The sequence below is a fragment of the Vanessa atalanta genome, chromosome 4 (assembly GCF_905147765.1).
Source record: "Vanessa atalanta chromosome 4, ilVanAtal1.2, whole genome shotgun sequence".
Lineage (NCBI taxonomy): Eukaryota > Metazoa > Arthropoda > Insecta > Lepidoptera > Nymphalidae > Vanessa > Vanessa atalanta.
Genome location: NC_061874.1, coordinates 8,446,418 through 8,469,219, shown reverse-complemented (window position 1 = coordinate 8,469,219; position 22,802 = coordinate 8,446,418). Strand labels below are relative to the sequence as shown.

Below are 22,802 nucleotides of genomic sequence, written 5' to 3'. Positions count from 1 at the left end.
TTAAATATTAATTAGTAACATAATATTATTAAATAAAATATAAGTAATTAAATATATTAAATGTTACAACGAAACTACAAATAGGTCAATATTTTCAGTATTTTAGATACATTTATTTTTAAAAGAAAAATAAGTAACGACACTCAGCGAGCGGCTGCACTTTATCTCCGGGTCCAGTCTCCCAACACGTTTGGTGGGTTTAGGTGGCATTAGAAACCAATTACAACAATAATATCGCTTACTTACCGGTAGCTTGCCTTTCCAATTTAACCAATAAACGTACTTTAGCTATTATATAAAACACTTAACCTCGAATTAAAATATATTATTTATATCATAGCGTTATCACGTGGTATTTTATATTGATACACATTTTGGAAATATTATGAAATAACGAAGTTTTAGTTAAATAGACCTTGTATTTAGAAAATAACTTCTATGTAAATAAGTATTATAGTTTTCAAGAAATGTATTTCAAAATGATTATGAATAATATAATCTTATAAATTTATATGATACCCGTAATATTCTTCGGTATTTCATACAAATTAAGCTTAAATAAAAATTTGCATTCAATATATTCGTATATTCTTAGTGAAAAATCTTAATAGGTTCTTATAAGACATAAGAACGTATTTTCCTAAACCACCTAAAGAAACATTTTCATAGCAAATAGCACAAGGTTTCAAGTCATTGTTTGAAGAAAACCTTGTATAAAGGCTACTGCGCTTATTAGCCTACATTGTACAAAGACCTACATTAAAACCTAACAGATATTATAAGCCTATACCGCACTCAAACGAGTTATACATAGTATACGAGTTCCATTCAAAAGAAAATAAATGTCGTATTCTTGTATTACTTTATACGTACTTCGGAATGCTAGAAAACAAGATGACATTAATAAATACATAATGGAGATAAAATGTATAAATGGGGTGGGATCTAATAAATTTTCCGCGCGGAAGCGTAAACGATGTACGTAGTAGCACGTAGCATCGCAGCGACGTAGCTCGTAGCCCGTAGCCCGTAACGTCCTAGAGGGAGGCGCGTGCCACAAATGAGGCATATTAATCATCTCCATCACAGCGACTGACTTCGTAGCTACCCAGATATGCCTTAATAGGACCTGTTCCTTTTACGAAAATATTATTTGTAGAGGCTTTTGCTTTAGAAGATTTGGAACTTTCCGTAAAAAAAAAAACAAACTGAAAAATAACAGTTTTTTTTTCTACCTATTTATATTCAATAAATATTATAAAAATTCTATTGTTGCTCTTATATCACGCTTCCCGCAATATAATTATAATTTGTAGCTAAACAACCCTACATCGTTGTTCGCCGTTGTCACGCTTTAGTACTTTGCATTGCGTGAAATTACTGACGTTTTATATGAAAACCGAGGTAGAATAGTTGAATAGTGACTGTGTGTGCTAATTGAGCGTTTCACCGCCCGCCGGAATGCGCGGCCGCTGCACATTCGTTAGCAATATTCCACTAACGAACCAAACTAATAGCCATTAAGTTGAATAACGTAGCACTTTGCACTGTGAATACCATACAAGTGACACATGATGCCTGATCTCTACAACTTATTAATTTCGTCTCGTTAGTAAAAATCAATAACATAAGTATAAAGCCTCGGTCACACTTTTGCGATGTTAAATATTTCAATGATACATCCGATTATGCAAATCTAAGAGTTTTGTAACTTTATATCGCAGGATTGTTTATGACATGATTTAGTGTAAATAATAAGAATTCTGAAACAATTGCATGCCGATTTAATATTAGCATGCAGAATACAACGCAGTGCCGTTATGGATGCCGTAAATCATGTGCATTGAAATCTTCTTCCTTCGTGTCGACAACTATCGTCGAAACCGAGGATTTGAATGGATACAATGTACTCGTATAACCAGTTAAAATCGCTATTTTACCAATGTCAGCTACTGATAGACACTTACGTATGTTTTACATTATTTATTTTATTGCCTGATAAATAATTAATTGAACTGGATGGTTAATAATTGATACAGTCTCCCTTAAAATCAAAATATTAACCTCACCACGGCACGGCATTATATCTAACAGTATTTAGTGATTTTTGTATATATAGTAAACCTACCAAAAGTTTCTCTAGCAAATTTTCATCGAATTGCCTTCTTTTTAGAGAGATCAAAGTGACCAGTTTGACTATGAATGATTCTATTGTAAAGTTCCAGATTTCATTTATGTATTATAAATGTAATTTTAATAATTAACCGAAATATTTTCTTAAATAACATTTAATTTATAATTATTTATTATAAGACTATGCAAATTCAACCCTATTTTGGGAAAGTAGAATTTTTTGAAACAAACGAAACTACTATTACTATTGTTCATTTGTAATCAGTGCTTATTATTTAGAGGTAAAATTTACTTGTATGTCGGAAAGAATTTTTTAAACTACTGAGCTGATTGTAAATATTTTCCTGCTCATAAATAATTATGATTTAATTAGTGACCAAAACGTAATGTAACATTATTTAACGATACTTGATAGGAAAGTGTTGAGATCAAAAGATTCGTACAAATATTATATTCAATTAAAAAAAAAACAAATATCACGTGTTTTTCATCAATAAAAAATATTCTACACATATAATATATTGGAAAAAGTTATGTGTCTGTACAGTGCAAATTGACTGATGATAAATGGATACGGGAATAGGGATAGGTAAATATAAATGGGTGGAAAGGTTACTAAGGTACTGACATACCTAGGTTTGTGTGTGGACTCGCTGATTGTTGAATGATTAATACATTACTGATATTAGCAACAGTTGCATTACCGGTCAAAAATTTTCTATTGTAGATATTATTGGATATTTATAGAATTTATAATACGGAAGTATCAGAAAGGGTTGCACAAAGTTTTAGTACGAGTCAATCAATAGTTATGGTGTCATTTTCGAAAACAAATCAACGAGACCCGGTTAACGAATAGAGTGCACGTGGCCATGTTTGGTACGTGATAGCACGCATCGCATTCACGTGTTTCCCAACTTATATAATCTCATCAGAACTATATTATGAATACGAAATCATTTTGTCAGTGTATTAATTCTCATTTATGCAATATAAAAGCATTGTTCTTATACATTGATATGGTCAAAGTAAAAACTACCATATAAAAATATACCATGAAAATGCATTCATCTTGATGCAAACTCGTATGGATAGATAACATCCACTCACTCATGAATTCTGGCGCCAAAGAGCTATACTTAGTAGTGTTGTACGGGCACAAAAGACATAACATCTTAGTTGCTAATAGTTGGTGGAGTTATAAGGAATGGTAAATATTTCTTACAGACCCAATGTATATATATAGGCGTTAGTGACTCCTAAACGTCAGTTGCCCCTTTTACCATTCCGCCTACTTATTACGTAAAAAATACAGCTTAATGTTTGGACCTGAAAAGAACCGGTGAAAAAAAAACTCAGCTTTTATTGTATAAAACTTTTCAAAAGCTTAAGATTTTCAAAATGATTATAAAAATACCCAGATGGCGATCGTTCAATTCCCCGTATATATGTAAACATATTTGCTTCAGTTTATTTAATATGTACAGCCAACTACATCATTAAAACAAATCATTCTTCTTCCAACTTATTATTTAAAATAAACAAAGATGATAAGAAAATAGCAGTTACAAGAACTAGTATTCAATAAGGACCGAGTATTAAGGAAATATCAGCAACAAGTTTTAAGTGGAGCGAAGTGGTCTATCATGGGCATTAGCTTTGAACACAAGTTTTATTTAATAGTCAGTCCGGATAGTCTGTATTGTCAAGAGTACAGTATAGAATACAGAGTATACAAAAATTTTTGTGCAAGTCCATAATATCCTTAAAATAATTAATTAATGAGATTATATTTATGTAAATTATTATTAAAACTGTTAGACTGATTCAACACCGTCAAGCTAAATTATAGCCTAATAAATTGTATGGACATAATTTAAGACTCAATTGCTAGGTTGTACCCACATTTACAGGTGATATTAATATATATAGTGTTAAATATTTGTTTAATTTTAACGAAAATGTAACCATACAAACTATTATTAAAGAAATCTGTGTATGTCCGGTATTCATATAGAATGGATAATGAATGGAGAATGGAAATAACATACAAAACTCACTATAATTATTTAATATATAATATAATCTCTATTTTATTATATATGTAGGTAACTAAAGTATTCACTATACCAAGGGCGTAAAGAACGCATACATTTAATTGATAACCTTTATTCATGCTAATAAAGAACAAACAAACAAACTAACAAACTTCGCCAATATAATATATTATTAATATATAAATATTTTTTAATTGCGTCCTAAAATCAACAAACATTTACATTTCATTTACATGACTAAAATAACATGTATAGTTTCAGATTCAAAGGAGCCATTATCTTAAGAAGCAGATTTTCTAATAGGAAAATATAAAAAAATATATTTGGTAACTTAATGTACTTTCTCTAACAAAAAAGAATATAAATTAATATAAAAACACATCAATTTAAAGTATTTTTTTTATCTCGCTTTCAGAATTGAAATGCAATTCGTATTTATAATTCCGATGTTAGTTCACTATATCTTTAAAACTAAAATCCGAATATCTGCATTCACTTTTGACATGTATATATTTATTATTATCATTGTTGAAGAGAAATCGCTGTGATTCAGACATCATTCTCAATGGCTTTTGCATGTTGCATTTCATACACGGTGCAAGCTCAACTCGGCTAATGCTATATTTTTAACATGATACGTTATAACCGTCTCGAAAGTCTAACTTGCAAGTGGAAAATATTGAAAACTTTGTAAGTTCTATATTTACTTTTCAATTTAGAGCTTTCAAGCTTTTTTAGGAAATTACTAATTTTAATCGAGTCTATTATTATGTGCGTCTTTTATATATTTTTAATAACTTAATTGATATAAGTGTTGTATTTGATATCGCTTACCGAAATAATTTTGTAAATTAAGTTTGTCATTTATGTTTACTTACAGTGACCAATAAAACCTTTGTCAGCAATTATTTCCCAGTAAATTCAGACAATATTTGTCACTTTATTTAAAAGGTTTCTTGTTATTGCAATAGCTTATTGGTACTGCGGAAAGCAAACAAAATTATTCATGTACATACATTCGAGCGCAATACTTATGCACCTTTATATTTCCTGATATATACAAAATTAACTATCAATTGAAATTAATATAAACTACTTCAATATTAGTTTATCTGGTAAATTTGGAATATGTTGTTAACTTATGGTTGTATTTAATATATGAGTTCACTTAAGTTTAATAGCAAAACAAGGTTTATCGATTATCGCCCGTCAATCTATATATTCATTCATGGAAAGCAAAATCTCATTATTGCATACCCCATTTAAAAAAAAACAATTATAAATAATAATAATGTTGTCCTGTCGATTTCGGCTGCGGCGGTCCATCTCAATGGAAACTAGCCAACTACGTAGGACATATGCAGAAAGTGCAGTGTGTGTGTACACACACACTTCTGCACTTTCGCCAATGACAGACACAGATTCGTTTCTGTCAATCTTTTCTCTCACTCTCATAATCCAAATCGATTGCAAATCGACCGGTAACAGTTCAAGCGCGTCACCAACTGCTTTACACAAGTGTACACAATTCCAACTAAGTGGACTTAAGTGGATGCAACTGAGTTTTTTTCGACTTAAAAAGCCACTAGGCCTAAACAGAACTACAGAGAAATATTAATCATTCCTTAAATCGCCAATGTGGCACGAAACTTTTGAACTAAGATGTTAATATCCCTTGTGCCTTTTTACACCGGCTCACTCACCCCTAATACTGGACCACAACAATACTTAGTATTGCTGGTTGGCTGTAGAATATCTGAAGAGTGGGTAGTAGTTAACCAGATGGGCTTGAACAAATCCCTACCACCAAGAAAACTTTGACTTTTGTTTCTTATATTATATACACATAAACAGTAGTCTTGTGTATTACTAAAAAAACCAAGATGGCCCAGTGGTTAGAGCTCGTGAATTTTAACCGATGATTGCAGATAGAAATCCAGGGAAACATAACAGAATTTTTCGTCCTTAGTGGTAAAGGAAAACATTACGAAGAATCCAGGGTATATTGGACAAAACCGCTATACGTGTATGCACCAATCCGTATTGGAGCATCGTGAAAGCTCCGATCCTTCTCTTCGAAATGAGCCTTAGCAGTGGGACATTTGAATGTTGTTCTTAATAACATTATCACTGTTTTAATAAAAAGCAACCGATTCCTTTAATTAATTAAAACAATAAACTGGCGACTTAAATGAAAGACGATATGGCTGGAAAGAATGTTATTTGCGAGATGACGTCTGACAAAGAAGTATGGAAGAAGAAAACGTGCTAGCACGCGTCACGCAAATTAGGATGAAAGGAAGATGATGACGAGGACTTAAATGACACAAAATACAACAAGTAAAAACAATATTCTTTGGTAAATTTAGGCAATTAAAATTAACAAACAACTAAAGATCTATCACACTTTATTTGGACGAATCGAAAATTAAAAAAATTAATAAAAATACGATGTGTAGAAAAAAGTATACGTACTGTGTCTTTCATAGCATCAAATACGCATAATCATTAAAGCCCGGAAACGAGAGTACTTATTTATTTTACAATATTTATTTTTGCCGTATGATTTCTGCAGACTTTAACAGATCGTCTTTGAAGGGTTTGTTTGTTTAATTGGACAGGTAAATGTCTTAATCACCAATATGATAGCGAGAACTAATTCACCAGCAAAAGCATCTCCAATCAGGGATAGCGTCAGACAGGCGGTCGGCCGTAAAAACAGCCAAATCATGCAGCATACACACTACGTCGACCTAAAATAATTGAAATGAATCATATTGATGAGATTTGGAACAATTATATATTTTTTTAATGTATAACGCGACAACCATAACTTCTACGTCTCGCAAGTTTCCTTAAAAATCTAAAATATATATTATTGATTATTATTTGCATCTCAAATTTTATATAGCTCTTACGGGATAAGAAACCTGATAGATAGGATGACTGTAAATTTTTGTCGGTACCAAAAACAAACTTAATTATATAACCGGAAATAATCTTCAATATACTCACTGTATATATCAAACATAACTCTTAACAATGTACCAATATTATAGAGATTAGTTTTATTGGTTTGTTCCTGAGTCTCATAAAATCACTCGTAGTTTATAATTTTTGGACGAACATAGGCTGTAGAGGACATTCATTTGTTGCGTACTTTTTTGAGATCTAGCATATGCAGAATTGGCAAATAAACTTTCTAACTGAATGCAGCCAAAACTATAAAACATACTTAAACATGACAAGTATGTAATAGATAATGACAAGATAATGACAAGTAGAGGCAATATATCTCTCTGGCTGACTCGATGTTTATAAGATGGCGGGACTCGAGGTCCTGGGCTAAAATCCGATTGGACCAATGAAAAGTTTTTAAGTTTTTCCATAAAAAAATCGTATATCATTTGTTATTTATTTGTATAAAGTCGGGAAGAGCGGCCATATTCATACTATGATAATTTAATAAAATTACGCAATTAGATTCATTGAATCGTTTTCAATGTAAAATAAATTAATGTATTTTATCTTAACATTTTCATGCATATACTTGAGAGGATATATTTGCATTATTATTCAATAATTTCGTTAATTGTACAATCTTAGGTCTATACACACATTCATACCCGTAGTTCCACGAAGAGCAATGGTAACTGAAGTAGACGTTTATCGTCGGATTTAATAATGCACCAACCCAAGAATATTGGGCTGGCTAAAAGTGGAACACAGAGTACTATCAATAGACAATGAACGTGTAGTATTTCAATTAAGTTTCTCATAACATGTGTATGACACAAGGCTAACCTGTATAGAGAGATATGGGTAGGAAATAGGCACAGGGCGTCATGTCCCGGTTAATACCTAGCCCGAGAGACGTGTCGGGCCGGCTCAGCGAAACGTCAAAGGCAAATTGAAAATTAATTTATGCTTGCAAAATTTCATAAAGCTTTCGCAGATTGTAAATCAGTCAACACGAATATGCATGTGCAAGTTTAAGAGCGAAATTTACCTGAAAAAAGTCATATTTAAACTAACGAAACAAATTGATACGGATTCATTTTCTTTTTTTTTATATATATAATATGCAAACTTCTCATGTTATACGTATAATGGTTTTTTTTTTTGAAAAAAAAAACAGTTTGTGTGCAGCTGTTATATTTAATTTTTAATATCAAATTAATTGATTATTAATTATCGTTAGATCCACTCACATTAATTAAATATATAAGTATATCAAGTATATGTAAATGTAGTTGTCGAAAACGGATACATAAAAAGAAAAAAAACAATTATAATACCAACAGAGACATTTTAGGAAAAAAAAAGAACTTAATAAAAGTTAATCTTCGTACGTATTAATAATGCCTCCAGTTGTCGTTTTTATTTATATGAAAGTTGAAAGTGAAACATAAAATTCGAAATATTTTGTAATCATGTGAATTTCTAATTTTTCCACTGCTGGGCTAAACGCCTCCTCTCCCTTTGAGGAGAAGGTTTGGAGCATAACATAACATGTGTATTCCGCCAACCCAAATTGGAGCAGAGTGGTGGAATATGCTCCAAACCTTCTCCTCAAAGGGAGAGGAGGCCTTTATCCCAGCAGTGGGACATTTACGGGCTGCTAATGTATGTATGTGAATTTCTAATACTTATGTAGCAGATAAAAAGTTTTAAGAAAAAACGCAATTGAATTATTTTTCATTTACGAATTTTTTTTGTTTTTTATTTTAAATCTGTCAAATTTTATTATGCCTTTTTTATTATGGACCTACTTTGCTAAAACAATTTACTGCACGTCATTAGTCCAACTGGTGAAATAAACATGTGAGAAGAAAATTTAATATGTTTATTAAAGTATCTTGTTAAATAACTGAAAGATCTATATATAATTATATGAATATGTGGATGTCAATACAATGAGTAAATTTAAGTAGCATCAATATTATCTGTATTTAATAATACTTCTTACGGTCGCCTCATACCTCTTCGTCTTTAAGATTTTCAAGATGATCTGACATCTTTCGTTGATTTAGGTTGAATAATTTTATATCATGGTAATTACTCAATCTTGAGATCGATTAAAAAAAGTGATTTGGGTTTAATATTATAAAATATACTTGACAATAACATGTTTAGTAATGTAAAGTATAATTGGTACTAAAAATGTATGTGATACATAAATGACCCAAATTTGTATATGCTAATTTTAAAGCGAATCAAAAGTAAAATAGAAGTCATAACGATCCGTGGTGAGGCAATAGAACTGAACGCACTCGCGGGAGGGTTCTAGAAAGAGTCGTAAATACAGACGCCTCTCACTTATAAATTAGGATCATAAAGCAGTTGCCGAAGTTTGTTGGCGTCACGACGACCATAAAACAACGCTTACGTCTAACGGGAATACGCTTGTCTACCCCCTTCGCAATCTTTCAATTTACTCGAATCGCTCCTATAATTCATATTCCATATTTGAATGCAAGTCATGTTTCGAACACGTGGATTTTAAGATAAAATTACCCAGAAACAAATAAGTGCAATTAATTACAATAAGTCTTAGGAGTTGCTTGACCTTAATACTTTTTTAATTTACTGAAAATACTAAGAGTTGCAAATGGACCATGATGTTAAGTGGTTACCACCGCCTATAGACATTGGTGCTGTAAGAAATATAATTATCCATCTCTCACATCATTATGCTTTACCAACCTTAGGAAGTTAAACCCACCAAACCGGAACAGAACAATACTAGTATTACTGTTTGGCGGTGCAATATATTATTATTGGGTGCTACCTACTCAAACAGACTTGCACGATAGTGGACTACCACCAAATTACTTTGTACACTAGCTACACTGAGTATTACGCAAGTAACCTATGCGATATTCCAGGCTTATAATATATATGTGTGCCAAATTTTATTTAGATCTGTTCAGCCGCTATGGGTTGATTGAGTAACAAAAATCCTTTCATCTAAACTTTATAATTTAGAACATTTGTAACATTACAATAATTTATAGAATGAAATACATTTGTAACTGTAATTGTACAATATTTAGAATTAAGATGAATTAATTACCTGAGCATAATAGATAGTAATGATATAACAATAAATAAATAAATATAATCAAATAAAACAAAGTCGTTTTTGTTCGTATCTGTATTTAGAAATGCCAATAAATGTTTGTCAATATTTTGTACCAAATTGCTGTAATGTGCGTTTTATCCAACAAAAGCTATTTTCGTACACTTACATGACTAAGCTGGAAAAGCCTTCGGATATACATGAAAATAATGAACCAGAAAAAAATTAAGGCCTATAAAAAAGTAACCAACAGACTTTGTTTATCTTCTAAGGTACATAGTACCATAATATTGATTTTATCTATTACAAATTAGATAAAATACTATAGATCATTTGCGAAGCAATACTGTCTAATTCAATATCGATCCCTATTCTGATAAATATGTTAGTTACAATTAATATAGATTAAACTTGTCTTTTACATAGTGTAAATATTCCAATAAATACCTTATAAGATAATGTTGTCTTAGATTTTCGCGATTATTACACATTGAAATAAAACTAGTTTTTAACGGATTTAATCGCGTTCGTGGTCACGACGAACACTGCAAAGTGCTCGAAACGTCGGGATGTTAAAATAAAAAAAAAATAATAATAATAATTAATATACGCGATTAAATCCGTAAAAAACTAGTTTTACCTTATAAGATATTGCCATTTTCAAATAATGGGCAAAGCAAAATTCTTAAAATTGAAAATATCCAAATTTGAATCTATAAGCTGTAGACAGATTTTTATTAAATTATAATTCCAACTAATTGCGTGAACAAAATTAAATCATGCTCTTTCTAGACTTAATTAACAAAATGGTTTTGGCTACTACTTATAAAATAAAAAAAATAATACCTTTTATTTCATACTCATACATTAAGTTACTTCTCATAGTCACGCGCTATTGACTATGAACAGTAACTTTCATCTACACCGGACACATTTTGGCATTGTATGGTTTTACATACAACCTCACATTCAAACTTTTGACTCACTTTTGTTTAGTTTTTAGTAATTACTCCTTAGCCTAGTAACATAAAATAAAACTATTAAAATTAATTTCTTAGAAAGAAGTTCCTTTTATTTCCATAAAATTGCACTCGGCCATTGACACTTAATCAAAATTTTCTTACACATATACATTCACAATTTGTAGTTAAAAGCCTCATCGTTGTAGCTCTTACAGGGCTGCACTCTTTCATGGAATCGCCATTAACCGTCAAAGGCTTACACTCCCATGCCTCTGAAAGTAACGCCATTGGCCCTGCGCCTCCCCCCGATCATGTAGGAATGCCACTCTATTGTCAGAATAAAGAAATATAAAGCGCATGTTTTTGTACACACTTGTGTTGTGCACTATAATATCATCTACACATAGGGCTCGTTCTTAAAATTGACCGACCCGTTGAAGAATATCCGTAATAATATAAATGTAAAGAGGTTTATAATATATTTTAAATGCATTGCAATTAAATTTTAATATAAATCCTATATTAGTAAATAATCTATTTCCAATATTATGTATTCTGTTATAATACACTGATGCAATACATCAAAGAACATAGCTGAAAACGGGGTGTGAATATGAATCAAAATTTCATATATCCGTGCCAATTTTCATATTAATTGCGTTTTATTACGGACAAAAGTGCTTGCATCAAATTAGTTATGTATGTAAAATAATGTTGTTAAAAGGAGTAATGGCATTTCATTAATTTAGTTCCAGCGGTGAAACATGTTACCACATTGGTAGCTGCGCACATAGCGACCGAGAATACAACCGACTATATCATTAAAATATACTAAAATGTTAAAAATAAATGGTAAATAACGAAATGTGAATTTCATTTAACTGTTACTGACATTTGTAAAAGGACGGAACATAATAGCGTTACGAATAAATGAGACGTGTTTAAACTTCTCTCAGTATTCCATTAATTAAAGTCCGATAAATTGAAACGGCGAATTATTATTTCAACAATTTCTTTAAAATCCGAAACATAAGATTACTTCGAATCTATTTATAAAATCTCAATAGCTAATAATATAATTCTTAACTCATTCTTAAGTAAAACCTTTAAAAATGGAGGTTCTGATCACCTAATGGTTTTATTAATACAGACGAGAGTTTAACTGATCGTAGTGAGATCGTAAAATCGTGTGGAAGTAATTCGCGAAGGCAAGTTTGCCGCAGACGCTTTACTTACAGCACTTGAAGTTAGTTGGAGCAAAAGTTGCCCGGCGCTTGTCCCACTCATAAAGTCAGCAACGACAACTTAGTCACTTTTGCATGCTCTTAGCTACGACCAGATATGTAGTGATTAAAATGTACTCCAAAATATTAGAATATCATAAGTTACTCTAATGTTTTAACTGACCTAAATATATTTTTCACAAATTAAACTGTATTTAATTTAAAAGTGTTAAAGGATTTTTTATAAATAATCAAAGTGAGTATTTTGTAAAATCATACTTAATGGAAAGTTAAAAATATTCCTTATACTTTGAGATTATAAAAGTGCTTTACCTAGTTCTATTTTTAAAGGTGAGAAGTATGGAACGTTCATTAATTTAAAAAAAAAAATGAAATAATTTTAGAGAATGTTAAAGCGAATTGCCGTACCGCATTAAACTTTTAATTGCATGCACTGCTTAATATGATTTCTTCGTCTAAGTGCAGAGTGGTTAAAAGAAATAAAAATAAATTCACCTTTAGGTATACGCTCGCTTTACGTCAGGAGGTATGTAAGGTGCGTGTAAATTATTCAGTCGATACGAAGCTTGCTCTCTGGGGCTTTGGTCGGAATACTAACATCTGATCCGTGATTGTGCTTGATAAATCTCTTTCGATCAGGAGACTCATTCGCGCGTCTTTCTTTACGCGCATAAATCAATATTATTTACATTTGTTCTACAAGGCTTACATAATAGTTTTTTTTTCTAGTACTTTTTTTTAAAACATTTAAAATTTTGTTTAATATCTGTATAAGTATTGTCTCGAAAAAGGGTGAATTTGAACTAATTATTTTTTAATTTATATAATAAAAATCAAAATATTCTTTATAGGCTTAATCAAGTAGGCTCATAAGAGCATTTATGAACCGTTATGTAACACTGTTGAATTAAATTGAAAGCTACCACCGGTTCTGAAAGTAGATTCTACAACGATTCTAGAATTTAATTCTATTGAATAAGAAGTTATTTGTGTTTATAATTCATCTCGTGCTCGGCGGTGAAGGAAAACATCGTGAGGAAAATTCACCGAAATTCTGCCACATGTGTATTCCGCCAACCCGCTTTGGAGCAGCGTGGTGGCATATGCTCCAAACCTTCTCCTCAAAGGGAGAGGAGGCCTTTATCCCAGCAGTGGGACATCTACGGGCTGCTAATGCTAATGCTAAAGAAGTTATTTAAACAAGTTGTAGAAATAAACTGTATTATTGGTAAAGTGAAGAGTGAACTTTTAATATCCCGGCTAAACAAAATCATATATTTCTTTATTAAAAAAAATAGTGTAAATTAAAAAATACATTATATCTTTCTCTTATTTCATAGTGCCCTATTAAGTCATAAAAGTTATATATATATTTTTATAAGAATATTTACGTGAACATTTCAATAACAAAGCTACAAATATAATGATTTAAGCGTTTTGTTACCCTTAAATTTACCAACTGATTATGTTGTTTTTAAATAAAAAAACAATTATTCATTTTGCTAAAAAAAAAATTCGCATACATATTTCAATGTTAGTATAAATTATTTTTGAGCCTAAAATTTTAGAAATGGCAATGCCACATGTTTTATAGCTGTCACAAATAATGATTTGTGCTAAAGATAAAAGTAAAATAGTCTCGTACTATAAATAAGCATAGTGATGTAAATAAAAATACAGAATATTATTTAACGACGAAATTAACAAAGGTATAGTTTGTTTGTTTTTTAAATATTTTATTTGTTGGTTAAAGCAAATATGTGAACTTCTCATATTATTCCTCGTTTTTCAAAAATACATTTTAATTATAAGATGAGATAAAAAAATGCTTTAAAAACTTTTTACTACCAAAAATTTTTTAGCCAATATCAGTCCATTCAAAGGGGGAAAACAAGGTGGGAAATGAATAAATCACTAATATTTACTATAAAAATAAGATAAATATCTCTTAAACTTTAGTCAGCGAAAACAATTACAAATATCCAAACCCACAAACTAATTAATGATTATTTAAAACTGTAATATTTATTATTAGCGTATCTACGCTTGTTTGAAAGTGCTAATCTGAAGTTTTGCGAGTACAATTTGAACAAAAACCTTGACGCGGTTCAGCTAGTAAAACGAATAAACTTAATTACATCATTGAACATTACATATTAACAAATATTGATGTTCGTAGCACTTTTAAAATCATAAAAAATATGAAATAATAAATGTACGGTATCAACCTGTATAGTACGAGTACGTTCGCATTGTCGCTCCGCAAACAAGCCGCAGTGAGTGGGTACGTGACGTGCAGTATAAATTGCGACGTTCTAGCTGAAATCAACTGAATGTCAAACGAATCGAATCATTTTATTATTATACAATATTGACAAGTCAAAAGTGTTCGGGGATGCAATCAAATATTATAATTAGCACGTTACAAATTTCAACGCCTGCCGCTGTTTGAACGTGAACTAGTTTTTTACTAATTAGACAAATTTAATATTATTATTGAAAACGTATTTTAGATGAGATTGTTCAATTTTCAATATTATGAATAGAATGATTTACACGTTGATTTATAAATTTGACTGTAAAAGGTTAACGTGTAGCCGGTTTCTCTTCAAGATTGGTGAGGATATCAGCAAAACTGCAATATCCTCCCTCGTCGAGTTTGTGAGTAATCAAATTAACCGCCACTGAAATGATTTCAGTGATTCCAAATATTTTAATTGACAAACAGAAATTTGGGCTGAAAATAGCGTTTAAATTGTGCTTGCATTTACTGAATTTTAATGCTATGAATGAATATAATATTGGAACAAAGTCAAAAGTCATTCATTTATTTTGACTTATTATAACATCAACGGAGGATTAAAAATGTACCAATATTATTCATAATTGAAATAAATATCTATACATCGTTTTAAAATTGAAGCTAGTTCATGAATTCGACGAAAACTACTTTTTGCATTAGCATTTTAGCATTAGCAGCCCGTAAATGTCCCACTGCTGGGATAAAGGCCTCCTCTCCCTTTGAGGAGAAGGTTTGGAGCATATTCCACCACGCTGCTCCAATGCGGGTTGGCGGAATACACATGTGGCAGAATTTCGTTGAAATTAGACACATGCAGGTTTCCTCACGATGTTTTCCTTCACCGCCGAGCACGAGATGAATTATAAACACAAATTAAGCATATGAATATTCAGTGGTGCCTGCCTGGGTTTGAACCCGAAATCATCGGTTAAGATGCACGCGTTCTAACCACATTAAATACATATAAATATTTAAAGAATTTACATTTTAAGAGTTCGATTTTCATTATCCCTTTTACAAGTACATGACAAATAAGATTTATAAATTTCATCAGTATATTATAGTAATAACAAGTATAACAAGTCTTCTAACTTTGAGTAAGCAAAACTAATTTTAATCAAATACAGAAAGTGAATACCTCTGTGACGATATATCTGCCATGATTAATATTTTAGAAAAATGTTTTCGCTTTTGTAGAAAAACATCTCTTATATTTTTGCACCATTAATATACACATGTTTAAGGTACCTACCCTAACTTTCTATATATAATAAACTGAACAGTTCTCCATATTTTTAAATCAAACTGATACATTTAAATTGTATTCCCCAGTCAGTAGCGCCCCCAGACACCACTCTGCCCATACTTAAACTGCCAATCATTTATCGCTAATCTATCGCGGGACGTACGTTTTTTAGCTGACTTCAAAAAGAAGGAGGTAATTAATTCAACCATATTTTTTGTTTTTGTTACGTTATGTTGTTTGATGGCTTCACTAGTTATAAAAAAATGTATTTATTTAAACAGTAATTTATCTATAGAAAGTTCAAGATCAAAGATAATATACGAGTGAAATAAGAATTGAATTATAGGTCGATTATAAATCTTCTATCAATACTTATAAACCAACCTCCTTTTTTTGTTGTCGGTTAATAACATGATTCAACATCGCCGAGCTTCAACTATTAAAATTGGGGGGAAATATTAAATTAATATTACATTAATTTAAGACCTATACTCCAATGTGGTATATAGGTTTTAAATTAATGTAATATTTTAAGTTAATCGGTAAATATATTCAACTTCCACGCGAGCAAAGACGCAACAACAGCTAGTCTAATATAAATTCAAAAACTACCCGTAACGTTGGTATTGTAAACATTTTTTTTAAGTTTTTAGTTTTAGTATACTCTTAATAAGTTTTTTTTAGGTACTATTTTTTTCACGTTTTATTTTTGACTAACCTCTTTTTTAAGTTTTTTGAACGTACCTGACGTCCAGTGTAGTAGTCGTTTTTGCATAAATAGAATAAAATAAACGATATACATATATATCCGTATTCTTTGAACGTAAGATGATTTGGCTGAATGTCATTCAGGCCGCTTATTAAAAGCACCGTTTAGTAAAGTGGCTAGGCGTTTAATGTTTATGTTTAATGGATGGCTGATTAAGCTATTTGCCTGCAACATATATACATAGTTTATTAATAAGTAAAATATTTACTGATTTGTTTCGATTTGAATATACTTTAAAAATCAATTAGAACTCCATTGGTAAATACACAGAAAAAATCAAAAACTATTGTGAATATTGCAATATTAATTAAAAATGAAACCATATACTTTCAAAGGCCGAGACGATCAATGATACGAACCTCCCAACAATTTTAAAATAACTAAATCACCAGTTGCGTGTCTTTTCATAATTATGTCTGAAAGCTATACAATTACTATAGCTTTCATAAATACCTTTCATTCGGGTTTCATTAAGAAAATTGTTACCTTTAGTAAAAGTTTTCTTCAATTGTATTATTCGAAAGTCGATCACTAATGTAGTTCATCTAACTTACTATCGTTAGCCTATTTTCCCGCTGTTTAATGAAATATATTAGTAACAACTAATATAATTTATTATGTTTCCGTGTTTTAAGTGTTATTCCTGTAGAGCACATAAAATTTACATAACTTATTTGCGCTAGAGGTGCGTCGGCTCGTAAATCTCGCGACAAGGGGATTTCTGTTTGTGAAGTTTCTTTTTTATTTCCACTTTATCTGTGTATCGCAAAAGCCTGTGAATACTCCGGCGCAACTCGGAAACCCGCTTAACTTCAATAAATCAATTTGTACACTTACCCTTACTTATACACTCGGAGCGAACCAAGTTTTGAACGTGTCGCGACCAACTGAATAAAAATGTATAAAATTATGTTTTTACAGTGAAACATATATTGAAACTTCTGGACATTTATCAAATATTTTTTTTAATATTAGTCAATATTTAAAAATCCTTACATATTTTAAGTAATTATAGACATACTGAGTTAGTTATCATATCATTTATACTCATTGTACACTATTTGCCTCCTACCTACCTATTATACCTATGTACCTATTATATTGTTCTTTAAATGCTTAAAAAATGCTACGATGATATGATACGGATTTATACAAATTCAATTCCACTAACATTTACTGTCAATCTGTCCTACCAAAACAAAGCAAGTGTACTAATAATTAAATATATACACAAACATATAATTGAAATGAAGTATGTTTGTTCAGCAAACGTCAAATTAAATTAGATCCACGTATTCGTCTTACTGACATGTCCATTTTACATCACAAAGTTAGATGCGCCTGTCGTTCTATTTTAAACACGATAACGCCAACTTTGCCGTCCTCGAAATGTGAATACCTTGTTGCGAAAATGTGACTAACGGAAACTGCACAAGTTACTCGGCTGTCCTTCGCCGACACGCATTCACTGACTTTTCGCGGCCACTCTTGCAATGCGGGTGCCCGAACTTTAAAAAAAATATACATTTTAATTTTATAAATGCTAGATTTCATTTTACTCTAAAACCAGTATTCTAGTGTAATATATAGTGAAAAATTTTATAATAAATTTTTAAAGTCGTGTTTTACTTATTTTCTTACCTTGGTGAAAGACTAAGACAGATTCAAATTATAAACGAATTGCGTATGGTTAATATATTAATATTAACAACTAACAAGACTCGAGACGTCACCAGCGTGGAATTCAGTTTGTGACAATATTTCTATTTATATTGTTAGGGAGCAGCGGTAATCTAAAATAAAAAAAGCGACCAAGTGCGAGTCGGACTCGCCCATGAAGGGTTCCGTAGTAGCAAGTAACAAGGTTTATGTTTATTAAATTAAATGTTTTTTTTTTTTTATATTTGATTGATGTGATTTGTGACGTATTAAAAAAACTACTCACTAGATTTCGTTCAAACCAAGTTTGCATGGTAATGTATATCATATATTATTTTTAGTTTTATCATTCAAATTGCAAATTATTCAGTTTAGAAAAAAATGATATTAGAAACCTCATCATTTTTGAAAACCTATCCATAGAAGATAGTTGTACATGAAACCGTATGAGTTCGATGAAAAAAAAAAGTTTGGGGAACCCTAAAATTTATTGTTTTTTTTTTCTATTTTTGTGTGAAAATTTCTAAAAAAATACCTACCAAGCTTGGTTATACTTTCGACCGTGATAAACATACAAAAAGTGGCCGTGACATACGGACGGACAGACAGGCAGACAAACAGATTGACAGACAGACAGAAATGACGAATCTATAAGGGTTCCGTTGTATGCAATTTTTTGCCAAAATGGTTGTTTTGATTTTCGTCATATGAACTCCTAATAAAGCAGTTATATTGAAATTTTAACAACACTTACATTTTAATTATTAACAGAAATATTACCTTTCAGTTTAAACGGACATGCTGAAAAATTTTTGGAGTATCTTTTTATTAAAATGAATTCTTTCTTCAGGACTATTCATTTAAAGAATAAATCTTTCTTACTGTTTCCTATGTTAATAAGAAAACTATATCATCCAAATAATATATTAAATTACTTTTCTCACAAAAACAATTTTTTGTCGGATAATTTATTTGGAATAAAATAATTCTACTCCTATTTAAATGTAATGTTCATTTAAATAGGAGTAGAATTATTTTACATACATATTTCAATTTCGAAACTTAAATTTAAATTACTAAAAACTCCCTTGTCATGAACATTAAAAAAATATTGTAGTAAAAGGTGATTTTTAATTTATTTTATTAAGTCAAAAAATAGGTATGCATGTAGTAATTTTGCCGAAGTATGCCCGTGGAATGGAAATAGTACAATCTGAAAATGTGATCGTAACTATTATTTATCTCTCCGTTTATGCAAGTTTTCCCTGGATACAGAAACTCTGATGATAGTTAAAATACTCTTGTATATATAATTTAAGTATATGGTTATTATATATGGGTAACCGGTTTTACTGCACATTCCACTGAATTTTGTATAAGTAAACTAAATTGTATAATTATTACTCCGGAAACCATTCATAACATGAGATACGTCATCTATATTAATTAATTTATTTTGTATACTAATATTCTATACAATACAGACATAGACTACGTTTTTAACCTTATGAGGGGGTTATGTTGGGAATAAAAGGTTATAAATAAGTTCTTTAAGCATTTTTGTTACAAACTGAATTCTTAGGGAGCGAAACCATGAGTTGAGCTAGTATGTATGTATATACATTAAATATCTTAACAAATTAAATTTATAAAATATTACTGCAATTCTAAGCTCGGGCCTCTTCCGAGTATTGGAAAAGAGAGGCTATAGTCAAACACTCTAGCCCAATTTTGGTTGAAGGGAAGACATAACTTCGGAAAGTCAGAAATATGTGTAGTGGAATCGACTTTTCCATTGCAGTCCAACGGCTACCATACAAGACTAACGCTGCCATTTGGTATTAATCGGATATAAAGTAAAAATTTAACAAAGAAATAGCTATGATAAACATAAAAATATTTAAATTGGGAATTTTATCGAAAATAACAAGATTATTCCAAATTTTAAGACGTGTACTATATATAATCCTGATACTAATTAATGTAATTACGTCACTCAAGGACTAGTTCTTTGACAAAGACGTTTTATAATTAGCTAGTACATGAACATACCGGTAATAAAACACATAACTTGAGTAATTACTTGTCGTCGTAAAATGTCTATGCAGATCAGATTGTGATAAAGTTAGTTTCTACGCGACTAACAACTACTCTTTGTTTCTTAAATAGTTCAGCCGTAATGATCAAATTATTCAGATAAACGAGCATAACTTAAGTTACATAAATACAAGCCGTATTTTTATCGCAAAATGTCGTAAACTCTAGCGTTGTTACGCTATTGTGATGCATATATTCTTTAATTATATTATTGATATTATTGTCAATATTGTATGTTATTTTTGTTATTTACGATCGTTTTCCGATGTGAGTTTCGAGTAGGTCTTATAAAATAGTCGTATCTCGACTGAACTTCAGTTTTACATGAATTTTAACGTATATATTTTTATGATGTTATTCAATAAATAGTATTACATATATTTGAACTTGTGCCCAAAAATACTTTCGCTTTTCTATTTCGAATGGTAACTACGAGATGGAAGATTTTTTTAAGTATTTCCAATAACCGCTAAATAGTACTTAATATTAATTTTAAACGTGAACGTTACTAGTAATAGAAAATCACATTGACGTAATATAAAAATTAACCTTTTTAACCTTTGTATTTGCTATTTATGACAATCTAATCTTTTTTCCACCAAATCATCTCAAATAGAGTAAAAATAGGCTTATCGTAAAAATAAATCCTATTCGTACTTTCCTCATTTCAAAATTGCATATTTAACATTTTATGAAGAGAAATAAATTAATATTTACTATACAGTAAAAAATCAAACAAGATAAATTAATGACTTAAAGTGCGTCTTATGGCATAAATCGTTAGGTTTAAAAATGCTTCTGAAAAGTTTAAAAGTATATATTTTCTAGCAAAGTAGACAGTAATTAATACGAATTTTTGACCGCTATTTTTTAAATAAAGATATATTGTCAATTAAAACTATTTATGACATTTTCTTAAAGAAACATGTACTATGTAAAAATTGTTTATTATTTTTTATCAAAGAAATAACGTAATAAAATATTCTACGATTTGTAAGTTAAAAAAAATACACCCAAAATAATTATTCCGCAATAATTATCAACATTTATGGAAACATAAAACTGCTCTGATATAAATAATTTGATTAATATATTACTTTAATCATGTACTGTTAGAAGACATAAGAATAACAATGTCATAAAACGGAGTATAGACACAAGAGTAAGAAGGTTCCGAATGAACTTTCGTTAAAATTAATGAAGATTACAAAATTCACGGCCATTGAGTTTCCCGTTTCAACGAACCTTTGACTCTAACTTGTTAGACTAAATTGAGAGAAGTAATAGCGCTCATTTGTTTGGTTTAAATTCGCTCCTTCAATTAATTGATACACTTTATTATTGGACTTATGGTACTCACTTTCTTCCTTTGTGATCGGTGTAGATGATGTGGTTCCTGGCTGCGGGTGTCTGTCGATTACGGCCTAAAGAATTCGTTTCCATTGCGGATATTTATTATTATTTAGAAATAATCTGAGCTGCCCATATATCCATGCGGTAAGGTGATCCTAGTTTGTTCTTAAGCCACGAACAAGTTGGAAGTGTCTGATGTTCGATGAGGAACTGTGCCCACAGAATTATGCGTCCGCCGTCGCTCAGGCACGCTTAACAAGTTCGGATGGCCAGCTTGTTAGAGCTCACTGTTCTCCAGACATTGTACACACAGTTTCGACTTCTTAGCTGCAAAAGTTTCACTCGCAGTTGATTCTGTTCGTTAGTATTATTCTGTTTGTTAGTTATTATATTGGCGTTCAAAATTATTTTGATTTTTAAGAAATTATTTCAGAATTATATTTTTTTAAATATGGAACAAAACAATTATATTAAGATTAATTTTGTATGTAAGTTTATAAATACAAATTAAGATTTTTCTTTAACAAATAATTGAGACAGTTAACAAATGAAGAAATTTAGTTATAATTTAAAAGTCTCAACTTAAGCTTTTCCAATTTTTATTAAAAACGGGTATAAGAGTGCTAAAAATATTTCGTTATATAATAATTATATTCATATTATCGGTTTGACATGAAACTTGCCTGCATAAAAAAATTCAATAATCATTAAATGTACATATATAACGCTGTACATAAAGACTTATTTACCTTCCAAATAGTAGGCGGGGCGAAGGATTGAGGCGGGCTTATTTGTAATCGACAAGGAGGTGGAGTAGAGGTTGTTGTTTATCAATTGTCATATTACTTAAGCGCTCATTTTATAATAACAAAATAAAAACTGGTAATTTGTCACCGTA

General features: G+C 30.5%; 1 protein-coding gene across 1 annotated transcript in view; it reads right to left on the bottom strand.

The window, feature by feature from the left end:
* Nucleotides 1-22,033, bottom strand: part of LOC125077856 (delta-sarcoglycan-like) — a 28,262-nt gene extending 6,229 nt beyond the window's left edge. The window contains exon 1 of the mRNA XM_047689948.1: nt 21,912-22,033. Coding sequence (XP_047545904.1) covers nt 21,912-21,994 — 83 coding nt within the window. The 5' untranslated portion in view covers nt 21,995-22,033. The remainder of the gene's footprint in view (nt 1-21,911) is intronic.
* Nucleotides 22,034-22,802: the final 769 nt, after the last annotated feature.